Source organism: Nelumbo nucifera, chromosome 2 (genome assembly GCF_055504915.1).
Source record: "Nelumbo nucifera cultivar China Antique chromosome 2, China Antique-T2T, whole genome shotgun sequence".
NCBI classification, from domain to species: domain Eukaryota; kingdom Viridiplantae; phylum Streptophyta; class Magnoliopsida; order Proteales; family Nelumbonaceae; genus Nelumbo; species Nelumbo nucifera.
In genome coordinates, this window is record NC_142650.1 from 73,523,111 (window position 1) to 73,536,856 (window position 13,746).

The 13,746-nt window shown below is 43.0% G+C and overlaps 1 protein-coding gene across 2 annotated transcripts in view; it reads right to left on the bottom strand.

Moving 5' to 3' along the window:
- The window catches only part of RIF10 (polyribonucleotide nucleotidyltransferase), a 133,828-nt gene that overhangs the window by 24,459 nt on the left and 95,623 nt on the right, over positions 1–13,746 (bottom strand). For both annotated transcript variants that reach the window (XM_088898679.1, XM_010268416.3), the window contains one exon: positions 10,669–10,782. In XM_088898679.1, coding sequence (XP_088754805.1) covers positions 10,669–10,782 — 114 coding nt within the window. The remainder of the gene's footprint in view (positions 1–10,668; positions 10,783–13,746) is intronic.

A 13,746-nucleotide genomic window follows, 5' to 3' on the forward strand; every position in this document is an offset into this window, starting at 1 on the left:
GACTAGCTAGGGCTGGAAGCTTTGAAGAAGTTTTCGGTGGCTGAATCTTGGAGATTACTAGAAGAGGTTCACAGCAGTTGAAGACTTGCCGCGGCTTGCAGAGAGTTGGTAATCAGGAAGAGGCAGCGAAGGTTAGGGTTCAGGTAACCCTAGAAGACAGTAAATCGAAGTACATAAGTTTTTTTTTTTTTACTGAGTTTCAGAGACTGCAATCAGTCGAGATAGGTTGGACCTATCTAGAAAGAGGGGCCGAACTATGTTCAAGTTTGTTCTAGGGTTTGGCTTGCCGAACTGTGTTTAAGTTTGTTTCTAGGGTTTGACTGTTGGGCCGAACCCCCCTCTTTAAAGGTGATTAATTTTTAGGGTTTCATATTGCCCTACGACAAGTCCCACTTGTGCGGACTGCTTGGAGAGTGTAGCTGAGCACTTACTTCAGACCTACAGTTGAAACCCTAATTTTGCTCTCGCAGCAGTGGGCCCCACAGTAGTGATTTCAGAAAATAGCATCTCAGATTGATAGGCTGCCTGGTACTGTGCATGCCGATTGATTTCAGATCAGATTTGAGTTGATTTCTTGCATATACTGTGATAGGCGATTGATTTCAGATCAGATTTGGGTTGGTTTCAGGTCGGATCAGATCAGATCAGATTTGTGTTGGTTTCGGATCAGATTCCAGACTTGCTTGTTTGACTCTGTTTTCTGGTATAGTGGCTCTAACAGTTTGTAGCCATTGAATATTGATCGAAGATGGAGTTTAAGGGTCAGGGAGAAAGTAGTTTTGGAAACCACAGTTATGGTAGTGTATCTGAAACCGGGTTTCAGATTACAACTATGAGATTTGATGGGTCAAATTATTTGGAGTGGGCTCAATCAGTCATGATGGCTATTGGAGGAAGGGGAAAACTGGGTTACCTCTTGGGAGATGTGAAAGAACCTTCCAAGGAGGACCCAACATACACCAAGTGGGTTCAAGAGAACTATTTGGTTATGGCAAGGCTGTGTAATTCTATGCAGCCACATATCAGCCGAAATTACTTGTGGGCAAAGGCAGCCAAAGAGATATGGGATGTTGTGAAAGAAACCTATTCCCAACCCCTTAATGTTGCCAGAGCCTATGAACTGAAGTGTGAGGTGAACAGCCTTAAACAAGGAGAGAAGCCAGTTTCTGTCTACTTCTCTACTTTGAAATCCTTGTGGCATGAGATTGACCATCTAGAAACCCTTGAGTGGGAGAGTCCCAAAGATGCACAAACTCACAGAAAGCAAGTCAAGACGAATAGGGTATTTGAGTTTTTGGCTGGTTTGAATTCAGAATATGACATTGTGCGACAACAAATATTGACAAATAGTGTGACCCTTTCTCAAGCATACTCCCTGGTGCATAGTGAAGAGACCAGGAGGAAAGTCATGATGCAGCCTCAGCCCTCTTTCCCAGCCTTGACAGCTATTAAACCTAAGCCAGGGGGTGACTCAGAAAGGGACCGGAAGAAGGAAGATAAACGGGATCTGGTATGTGAACATTGCAAGAAACCCAAGCACACAAAAGATACTTGTTGGAAGCTACATCTTCACTTGGTCCCAGCAAAACTAAGAAATAAGAAGGGTAATGCTCATATGGCAGTGAACACTGATTCAACATCCTCATCAGGCACATCCCTAGAGACTTTAGCTGCTGTTCGGGCTGCCCTCATACAGTTGGAAAAGGAAGTTGGGAGTTCAGCTCAGCCATCTCAGTCACCATCAGCTCCTGCCACATCTGCATTTGCACATTTAGGTACTCGAGCCTCAGCTTACCATGCTTCAGCTCCATGTAATACTGATCAATGCTGGGTAATAGATTCAGGTGCATCTGACCATATGACTAGCTTGCCATCTTTGTTCACTTCTTATCACTTGTCCTCTGACCGAGATAGAGTATCCATTGCTGATGTCTCTCTTGTTCCCATTTCGGGCAAGGGGGACATCAAGCTATCGGATACTATCTCTTTATCTTCTATCTTGCATGTTCCTAAGCTTGATACTAACTTGCTTTCAGTTAGTAGTATTACCAAACACATGAACTGTTCAGTAACCTTTTTCCTTGACCGATGTGTTTTTCAGGATTTGGAGATGAGGAAGGTGATTAGGACTGGCCGTGAGACGAATGGGGTCTATCTGCTTGGAGAGAGTTCTCGTCGGGAGGAGTCAGTGGATAAGAAGTCTTTTGTTTCCCAGTCTATGAGTTTGGTTATGCTTTGGCATAACCGATTAGGTCATTTGTCTTAAGTCTTTGAAGAGTCCGTTTCCTGCTTTATTTGAGTTTGTTGAGTTATCAAAGTTGAGGTGTGAGAGTTGTGAGTTTGCCAAACATTGTAGAACCTCTTATTCTTTAAGTAATAAAAGGAGTAATTCCTCTTTTGATATTATGCATACTGATGTTTGGGGGCCATATCATATCTCTTCTATGGGTGGGTACAGATATTTTCTACTGTTTGTTGATGACCATACCCGCTTTTCTTGGGTCTATCTTATGTGTTCTCGGGATGAGGTTCCTGCTCTGACCCAAAACTTCCATCAGATGGTTCTCACTCAGTTTGGGACCAAAATCAAGTCCTTAGATCTGATAATGCAAAGGAATACTTTGCTCAGCCATTGACCTCCTACCTTCTTAGCCATGGAGTTATTCACCAGAGCACTTGCCCTTATACACCACAGCAGAACGGCGTTGCCGAAAGGAAGAATAGGCATATCTTGGAGGTGGCTAGAAGCATTATGTTTACCTTCAATGTACTTATTCGCTTATGGGGTGATGCTATCCTCACGGCAGTTTATCTCATTAATCGAGTTCCTTCCCGGGTCCTTGATATGAGAAACCCCTTTTCCCTTCTATACCCAGACGAGGAGTTGTTCATTGTTCCCCTTAAAACCTTTGGTTGTACCTGTTTCGTTTAGCTTCTCGGGCCTCATCATTCCAAGTTTGAACCAAAGGCCTCCAAATGCATTTTCCTTGGTTATGCACAAACTCAAAAGGGTTATTGCTGCTATGATCCGGTTTCAGGGAAACGTTGTCTCCATGGATGTCACCTTCTTTGAGGAGACACCCTATTATCGTAGGGTTTCTCCTCAGGGGGAGAGCAGTGAGAGTGGGGCTGTTTTGACTTCCTTTCCTCGGGGGGAGAGCAGTGAGAGTGGAAGTGGGGCTGGTGGAAGTGGGGCTGTTCCTTTACCTATTCCACTGGGTAATGAAGGTTGTAGTGGTGAGGGTGGTCAGAGGGAGCCGGAGTTGAGAGTCTATCACAGGCGATGCAGGCAAGTTGATCCTAGTCTTCGGCAGTCCCGGCCAGCTCCAGTTCTTTCTGCGGCTCCAGATCTAGAGCCTACTGAGATACCTCTCACTGTTGCCACTTCCCCTCCTGTGGATGACCTTGATCTCCCTATTGCCATTCGCAAAGGGAAACGACATTGCACCACTTCTACAGCTCACAGCATCTCACAGTTCTTATCCTATGATCGTCTGTCACCATCTTACTAGTCCTATCACACTTCCATTGCCGATGTCCCTATTCCAAGAACAATGCAAGAAGCCTTATCAGTTCCAGAATGGAAATATGCAATGCAAGTCGAAATGGATGCCCTGTTGAAGAATAATACTTGGGCACTGGTTGACCCACCAAAAGGAAAAAAACCGGTGGGATGCAAATGGGTGTTCACTGTGAAGCATAATGTTGATGGCTCTATTGAAAGGTACAAAGCCCGACTGGTTGCAAAGGGGTTCACTCAGACTTATGGTATAGACTACTTGGAGACCTTTGCCCCAGTAGCCAAGGTGACCACCATCCGAGTTCTGTTATCCCTTGTAGCGAATCATTCTTGGCCCCTGTTTCAAATGGATGTTAAAAATGCCTTTCTGAATGGAGACTTACAAGAAGAGGTTTACATGCAGTTGCCTCCTGGATTCTATGATACAGAGATAGGTAAGAAGGTTTGCCGACTGAACAAGGCATTGTATGGTTTGAAGCAGTCACCTAGAGCCTGGTTTGATAGGTTCAAATTAGCCCTTGGAAAGTTTGGTTATGTACAGGCCCAGTCAGATCATACACTATTCATCAAGAGGGTGGAGTCCTCTCTAACACTACTAGCAGTATATGTTGATGATATTGTGGTGACAGGAAATGACAGTCATGAGATTGAGTCCCTCAAACAGCTCCTTCATCAAGAGTTTGAGGTGAAAGATCTTGGTGCACTACGGTACTTTTTGGGTATTGAGGTTGCTAGATCCAAGCAGGGGATTTTTATCTCTCAGAGAGATTGAGTCCCTCAAACAGCTCCTTCATCAAGAGTTTGAGGTGAAAGATCTTGGTGCACTACGGTACTTTTTGGGTATTGAGGTTGCTAGATCCAAGCAGGGGATTTTTATCTCTCAAAAAGATTGAGTCCCTCAAACAGCTCCTTCATCAAGAGTTTGAGGTGAAAGATCTTGGTGCACTACGGTACTTTTTGGGTATTGAGGTTGCTAGATCCAAGCAGGGGATTTTTATCTCTCAGAGAAAATATGTTCTAGATCTGTTGGCAGAAACTGGAAAGTTGAGTGTTAAGCCGGCTGATATACCCATCGAACAAAATCACAAGATTAGTGCAGAGGGTGGGGAGACTCTTGAAGACAAATTTATGTTCCAACGGTTGGTTGGAAAGCTTCTATATCTCTGCCTCACTCAGCCGGATATCAGCTATGCAGTTAGTGTTGTTAGCCAGTACATGCACTCCCCTAGAATTTCTCATCTTCTTGCGGCAGAGAGAATATTAGCATACTTGAAGAGATGCCCGGGTAGAGGTATATTGCTCAAGAACAATAATCACATGAGGGTGGAAGTCTATACAGATGCCGATTGGGCTGGAAGTGTTGATGGCAGAAGGTCTACCTCTGGATATTGTGCCCTGGTGGGAGGTAACCTTGTCTCTTAGAGGAGTTAGAAGCAGAGTGTTGTTTCCCGCTCCAGTGCTGAAGCGGAATACAGGTCAATGGCTGAAGAGTTGGGTATTGACTATGAAAAGCCCTTAATGCTGTATTGTGATAATCAGGCAGCTATTAATATAGCCCACAACCCAGTGCAGCATGACAGAACTAAACATATCGAAGTTGATCGACATTTTGTGCGAGAAAGGGTCACATCACAAGAAGTGTGTCTTCCGTACATCACATCTAATATGCAGCTCGCAGATATCCTCACCAAGGCTGTACCAAGGAAGAAGTTAGAGATTGACCTATCCAAGTTGGGAATGATAGATATCTACTCCCAACTTGAGGGGGAGTGTAGAGAACAGTGATGTGGGCCCCACTGCAGTGGTCCCCACTGTGTTCGTAGGACAGCAGTGTAGTTATTTGTTTCAGTTATAGTAGTGTCAGTTTGAGTCAGTTTGTTAATTCAGTTGTTATTTATTTCAGCTTTTATTTACTTTATTTATTATGTAAGTACTAAGGGCAAATGTGTCCTTTCCATTATGTACTAAACATAACCTATAAATATTAAGAGAGTGGCGGCGGCAAATCTGTTCAGAATCTGTCCCTCCTTTCAACAACTTGTGTTCTCTTGTTTCTCTTCTATTCTCTCTCCTTTCTCTCACTTTTCTTCTGTTTTGCAAACCTAAAACCTATTAGGATTCAAGACTGATTACAGTCTTGATCTTCTACTGCATTAAAACCTCCTGAAGGAAAAAACGACCACTCCTTTTCAGCCTTTTTGTCAAACTCCAAGAAACCTAAGAGAAATCTGCAAAATACTAAACTAGGGTGTGCAGAAGACTATACGGATCTGAACTGATCTAACCTAGCTCTGATACCATGACGGAGTTCAGATCTGTATATCCATTAGTTTCAGAATAAGAGAGAAAGGAAAGATACAAAGAGAGGGAGAGAAGAGAGAGGAAGAGAGGAGAAGAGTGAAGAGAAGGAGAGAAGAAAGAAAGATTGGTTCGAACTAGAGAGATAAATCTACACTCTCTAGACAGCCAGGTTATATATAGTTTTCTATATTAAAACAAATTGACTCTTTTGCCCCTACTTAAGACTAATCTGCCCCTATATAATTGACACTAACAATATTCTTTTTTAAGATGAATATACAAGCTAATTAAAGGGGTGGCAAGATCTGATTTTTTCTTTCTCCCATTCTTTTCTATTTCTCTTCTCTCTTCTCTACAGAATTTTCTTTTCTGTTACTTTTCTTTCATAGGTTATAAATCAGATTGGAGTTTTGTAGTTTCTACTTGGTATAAGAGCATCTTTAGAGACTTTTTGAGCTGTTTCCATCATGCAGGGATAATGAATCAGATTCAATTAGTCATATTATGCTTTGGCATAATTGGTTAGGGCATTTATCTTTTGCTTCTTTGTGTTTTTTGTTTTCAAAGTTGTTTGAGTTTGTTAGGTTGTCCAGTTTAGAGTGTGAAGGTTGTCAGCTTGGAAAACATTGTTGTAGACATTCTTTTAAAGCAAGCAATAAAAGATGTTTTTAGTTTTTGATGTTATTCATACTGATGTGTGGGGACCATACCATATTCCTTTTATGGGTGGCTATCGTTATTTTCTCTTATTTGTGGATGATTATTCTCAGTACTCTTGGATATACTTGATGAGATCCTGTTATGAGGTACCTTCTTTGGTACAACAGTTCCATCAAATGGTGCTAACACAGTTTAGTGTACGAGTGAAGGTGTTTAGATCAGATAATGCCAAGGAATACTTTGAGAAAAACCTGGCATCATACTTATTGGAGCATGGAGTAATCCACCAAAGCAGTTGTACATACATTCCACAACAGAATGGTGTAGCAAAAAGAAAGAACAAACATATTGTGGAAGTAGCAAGAGGTATGATGGTGAGTTCTGCAGTCCCAGTTTGGTTATGGGGTGATGCAGTCCTTACAACAACCTGCTAATTGGGTACCCTCTCGTGTTCTTGGATTCACTACTCCGTTCAACCTCCTTTTTCTAGAGGGGGAGATGTTCCGTGTTCCTTTTAGGGTTTTTTGATGTGTTTTCTTTGTCTATATTCTTGGTCTTCACTACTCCAAGTTGGATCCTAAGGCGAAGAAGTGTGTTTTCCTTGGGTATGCAGGAATTCAAAAGGGTTATTGTTGTTTTGATCCAGTTTTAGGGAGTTGGTATGTCATTATGGATGTCACGTTCTTTGAGTACACATCCTTTTTCTTGGGGAGTTCTTCTCAGGGGAGTGTTTTGGGGAAGGAAGTGAACAATCTACACCACTACCCATTCCAGCACTGTCGTTCACTCCAGTGTCTAACCCACTTGCTCCATCCACTTTGCTAATCCTATTATGTCCTTCCTCTCAGTTTTTTACATGGCATCGCCTACGACAACATAAGGAGGTTGATTCCACAGCAGAGGAACCCACGCCATTCCCTATTAGATCATTAGAGATTGCAAGTTCGATTGACACAGACCCAGGTATGCCTCTTGCTCCCTCTGATGGTTTAGTTCCTATTGATACTATTACCCTTGTTCCTAATGCCTTTGCAGATGACCTAGACCTTCCTATTGCACTCCGAAAGGGGAAGAGAAAGTGTACAACTCATTGGATCTCACATCACCTTTCCTACACTAGGTTATCTCCCTTTTATCGAAAATTCCTTTCTTCCCTTGAATTTGTGTATATACCCAGGAGTATGAGTGAGGCTCTCTCCAGACCTGAGTGAAAGACAATAGTGTAGGAGGAAATGGAAACATTGATTCAAAATTAGACATGGGAGGTGGTGGATTTACCTAATGGCAAGGAGACAATTGGATGTAGATGGGTTTATACAGTGAAGTACAGGGCTGATGGAAGTAAAGAAAGGTACAAGGCGAGGCTAGTCGCAAAAGTGTACACAAACCTATGGGATAGACTACTCGGAGACCTTTGCACCGGTGGACAAGATGAGTTCAGTTTGGATCCTCTTATCCCTGGCAGCTACCTACTCTTGGCCCCTCTTCCAACTTGATGTGAAGAATGCTTTTCTTAATGAAAATTTGCAGGATGATGTGTACATGGACCTTCCAACTAGATTTTATAGTGATGTGGCCAAAGAAAGGTATGTAGGTTAAAGAAGTCTTTGTATGGCTTTAAACAATCACCTAGAGCTTGATTTGACAGGTTTAGGAGTACATTGATTGTATTTGGTTATACTTAAACTCAACCCGATCATACTTTGTTTTACTTTGTTTGTGAAGAGAAGGGGATCACAGGTGTCAGTGTTAGTTTATGTGGATGATATTGTAGTCACAAGAAATGATTCGAGTGAAATTGATGCCATAAAGAGGAACCTACACAAGGAGTTTGAGATTAAGGACCTTGGAAAGCTGAAGTATTTTCTGTACATTGAGGTGGCAAGGTCCAAGCATGGGATCTTCATTTCATAGAGGAAGTATGTTTTGGATCTACTACAGGAGATAGGAAAATTTGAAGCAAAACCAGTTAATAAACTTATTGATTAGAATCACGGGATAAATGCTTTAGATGGTGTGCTAGTGAAGGATGTTAGAAGGAATCAGAGATTGGTGGGCCAGTTGCCATACTTGTGCATGGCACAACCAGATATCTCCTATGCAGTTAATGTGGTAGGTCAGTACATGCATGCCCCATGGGTTTAGCATTGGGAAGCTATTGATAGGTTACTTGCTTATTTGAAAGGACACCCAAGTAGAGGCATATTGTTTGCTGACCATGGAAATTTAAAGTTAGAAGCTTAAACAGATGCTGATTGGGCAAGGTGCCTAGATGACGGGAGATCTACATCTGAAGTTTTCACTCTTGTTGGTGATAATCTAGTTTCATAGAAGAGTAAGAAACAATCAGTTGTAGCAAGGCCAAGTGCAGAAGAGAAATATAGAGCTATGGCACATGGTGTTTTAGAGCTCCTTTGGGTCCGGTCCCTGTTATGAGAGATTGGAATAGAGGCTGAAGACATATGATGTTGTTCTGCAATAATCAAGTAGCAATTAACATTGCCCATAACCCAGTTCAGCATGATAGGACAAAGCATATAGAAGCGGATAGACACTTGATAAGGGAAAGGGTGACATCTAGAGAAGTGTGCCTACCATATGTTGCATCTAACTTACAGCTAACTGATGTTCCCACAAAAGGTGTTGCAAGAAACAAGCTCGAGCATGATCTATGCAAGTTGGGAATGTGTGACATATATTCCCAACTTGAGCATGATCTACGCAAGAGGTAGTGGCATTGTTTCTGCCACTACAACTTCCTTCCCTACTTCCACCATGACCACCTCTAACATCATGACCAACATCTAGATAAGTTTGCCTACCTCATGTTACCTTTGAAATGCAATTGGCTGATATCCTCACCAAGGGTGTAGTCAGATCGAAGCTGGATATAGATTGATGCAAATTGGGAATGATTAACATCTATGCAACTTGGGGGGGGGGGTATTGAGAAGGCTGTTTTGAGATTTATTTTATTTATTTTTGATGACTAACTGTAAACTTTATTTAAAGAAGCTTATAGTACAATCACCCTTTCCTTGGATAGGGTAGCCATTACTGCTTTATATCTCTATGATATTAAACATTTCAAAAGCAAGCCCAATACAAAAGATTTCTAGTGTCCCCTTGATTGGCTGAAGTGTCAGCCCTTCCAATATTAGTTATTTTTCTGTCTTTTATGATGTTGCAGACTTACAGTCCATGTATAGATGCTGCTTCTGTTTCTTTATTCAGTAACAGTGGCAGGAGTAATATGGTCACTGTGTATGTTTTATTCTTTTAATATAAATGCATGAAAAGGGAGTGGCAGTACAACTTTTTGCTTCCCCTACATTCTTTCATCTGTTTTCTTCGCTTCTTCATTCTTCTCCCCTTTCATGTTCTTTCCATTATCTATTCAGAATTATTTTTCTGATTTTTCTACTCGACAAGTTTATCCAATCCTTAAACCCAATTATTAGGGTTTGGCTACATACACAATCTACAATATCACACACCATATAATTACTTGAAGGTTAAAGCTAAATCCTTTATGTGCTTTTGCTTGTACTTCTATCCCTTTAAACTTGCACACAATTACATCAGTTAAACCCATTATGGTGTCAGTCTTTGGCCCAGTGCAGGCAGGCAACATCTTCAGAGACATGTTAAATTCACTTGGGCGGATCTGTCTTGTATTAAAAAATCTTCACAGATTTGTCAAATTCACTTGGTCAGGTGTAGGCAGCCAACATCTGATTTGTGCTTGAAAGACAAGGAAACATCTATGCACAACTTGGAGTCTATAAATCACCGTACTATGCTCTAATGAAAGTGCCAAGGTTCCTACAAAGGAAAGGCAGCCCTATAGGGAGCCTTTTACCATGACCAAAAACATAAATTCATGCATCAGTAGATGAGGCACATCTCTTCAAAATGAAAATGCTACTCTGATAACTTTTCAAATCCATGATGGGAGCATTCAGAATATAGTGTAACATTTATTTATTTTATTTGTTGTGATAGGACATATAACATGAGATATTGCATGCATTTCATGATAACAATAATATTACATAATTAGCAGTTGACGTTAGGGTGCTTGATAGAGTGAAATGGCAAAACTGTATGTGTTCTGTTGACCAATAGTCATAATATCTTGGATTAACATAGTTCCCCTTTCCCATTGAAGTGAAATTTCCCCATACCTGAGTTTCACCACGTGTGAAAAGTGCACTGCCATGTGCCCTTGGAAGCAACCCACACCTTGAGTTGATTGGTCGTATTTCAGATGGGGTTCGTCCATCACTTCTTTTTCCTCTCTGTGCCAGGCAGAAATAGATGTGACAATCAGAAAGGTGGACTGCCATAGGATGTAATACACGAGCATTATACATGGTAGTTTGAAAATTTGATCCACCACAAAAGCATTTAAGACAGGTGGTCTTTGTAAAGAAAGATGATTTTTAATGTTTGTTTATGTTTTTCCCTTGTTACTAAAAAGGGGCATAGTTAATTTTTTTTTTTGTATGAATTAAGTATATAAGAGAGAGTGCAGGCTGACCACATGGCTACCTCTTTAAGTTCTCCTTCATTTGTATTTCTCTACTCTTCTCCTCTCTCATTCCTCTCTCTTCCTCTTCTGTTTTTCTTCATTTATTGGATCTAATAACAAGTGTTTTGACATTCTAAGTTCATATCAGAGCAGGAGATTGTTCGTATGGAGTTTTAAGTAGCAATACAAGGGTGCAGCAGGCCCTTATTTGTCAGAAGGCCATCAAATTCGGAAAAAAACTTTTCTAGGTTTCTGATCATGGAAGAGGGCAGATAGAATTTTTGCTATTGGAATCAATAGGAGCTGGATCACACCTTTTTTTGCTGTTGATAGGAACTGGTTTTGTATTTTTTGGTGGAGAGATGAATTTTTGGGGATTTTTCTTCAAATTCTATTCTGCTGCCAATACCAGAATTGGGTGGTTGTGACCTGTTTTGAGTGTGTTCTCTACTATATTCTATCTAGGGCCTGATTTCCATGATCTAAACAATTGTGTTGATTGGAGATGGCTCAAGAATCCTCTAGCTTTAGGTCAACCACTAGGGGATTAGTTTCTACTCTAAGAGAACAATCTAATCTCCAGATTACTAAAGTTAAGTTCGATGCAAATAATTTCCTTAAATGGTCCCAATCTATAAAAGCTTACATAGGTGGAAGGGAAAAACATGGACACTTAAACAAGAAGGCCAAGAATATAGCTGAAGATGATCTTATATTTGAGGTTCTGGATTAGGAAAATATAATAATCATGTAATGACAGCACAAGTTTGGGAGAGAGTCAACAAAACTGATGGAGGATGATTTGGCCCGACCTATGAAACGATGACACGTGGACCTGATTCAGCATGAGCAACAGCTCAGCATTATAGCCTAGTAATGACTAAGTAACGAGCCTATAAAGCAGCTCGCTATATCATAGCTCACTGAAGGAGGAGCTCGCTACAACGCGAGCTCCGAGTTCCCCGAACTACCCCAAAGGGGATATTCCGAGCCTAACTTGGCTCGCGAGCTAGGGAAACCAGCTCGCTCAAGCCCCTAAGCAGATAAGTCATCCCAGAGACCAATTCTAATAAGGGTAACCCCGAAGTATTCCTAAGCCCGCTACAAAGTAGCTCACAAGTGAGCAGCGCGAACGTTTCTCAGGAAGCTTCTATCTGACATACCGTACCAATCAGACTGCGCCACGTCCCTTGACTGACGGCGCAGTCCCTATCCTTTTGACAGTCTGCACCCACGTCTCTTAGCAGGCAAAGGCGTGCCTGCCCTTTCAAAGACGTGTCACCTATCCGAGCAAGGAGTACGTTGCAACGGCCACCTGCACAGCCATGGCAAGTAACGGCTGTGGCAGGGGCCCAGTGGCGGTTACGCCCGATTTGACAAGAATGACCCTATAAAAGCCCTAGAGACAGAGGAGAAAAGGGATCTTCAGACTTTTGAAAACTTCCGCACTCTCATACTCTCAGCTTGAGTCTATATTTGCTCGCGAGCTAATCTCTCGAGCACAGTGATAAAGCGCGACCTACACTCTTAGCTTTCGCACTCTTCTTTTCTCCTTCCCCAACGTTCTGACTTAAGCATCGGAGTATTCCCACCGGGTAAATCCCCGGGAATCCTTCTTTTCCATCTTCTCAGGTGCCGTCCGTTACCAACAAGGAGCGAGTCAGCAGCAAGCTAGGAGTGCTCGGATCGTGCCGCATCATTTGATGCCGTTTGTGGGAAACGCTTCTAAAAGCCTTCCTCTGAGCTTTCACTAGTTCTTTCTCCCAAAAAACTTAGCATTCTCCATGGCTTCTTCCAGCAGTGCCAGACGCCACGCCAGCCAGAACGCCACCGGGGAACAGCCCCAGTTTCCTACTGTCTGTATCGAACAATTTACCGTCCCCCTCTCAGCGGACGGAGTCCCTAGTTTGAACGTGCCTCTTGCAAGGGCACCCATTGTTGCTCCACTCCCTACTACAGCCGGAGCAACCTTCGCCGAACCCTCGGTTGCGCCCTTAACGGCCAACCCGAACCAACTGGAGGACTTGGTGCAATGCATGCGAGCCATGCAGGCTCAAATGCAACAGTTTCAGCTTTACTAGCAGCAAGTGCTGCACCAGGTCTCCCAATACCAGTACCAGCAGCAATTTCCTTTGCTACCTCAGGCCCAGCAGCCGCTTCCTCCCCGGCACCCAGCCGCAAAGCAAGCCAAGCTGTCCCGCCGAGGTGAGCGAGCTCGCAGGGGAGAGGCGTCCCAGGTCCAAGACCCCGCCGGGAGCCAAGCCTCTTCCCATAGCAAGAAGGACAACCCGACAACCCTCGCCCCCCAGCCTATGGGTAGGACTAGGGCCTCTCAACAAACTAAGCCCGCGTCGCCACAACCCTCACAGTTCGAGCTCCCACTCACAGAGAACCCGTTTTAGGTCTTGGTCACGGACTTCAAACAGGGCCCTTCAATTCAAAGCCGTCACCAACAGTCCGAGCCCATCGAGCTCGGAGACATTGAAGCGTCAAGCGCCAATGCCGAACCGGCAAAGCAGCAACAGCGAAGACGCCGGCGAGCCCGCCGCACCGCGTCCAAAGCCTCTCCCGAGCTCAAAGGGAAAGAGGAGGTATGCTCCGGCGAAGCAAAAGCTACCCCCCTCCTTCCCCGCTATCTCCCAAACTCCTTGTTGTCCCCATGCCAAGGGACTTCAAGCTCCCTCCTTTGGATAAGTATGATGGGTCTTTCGATCCAAACGACCATGTGGAC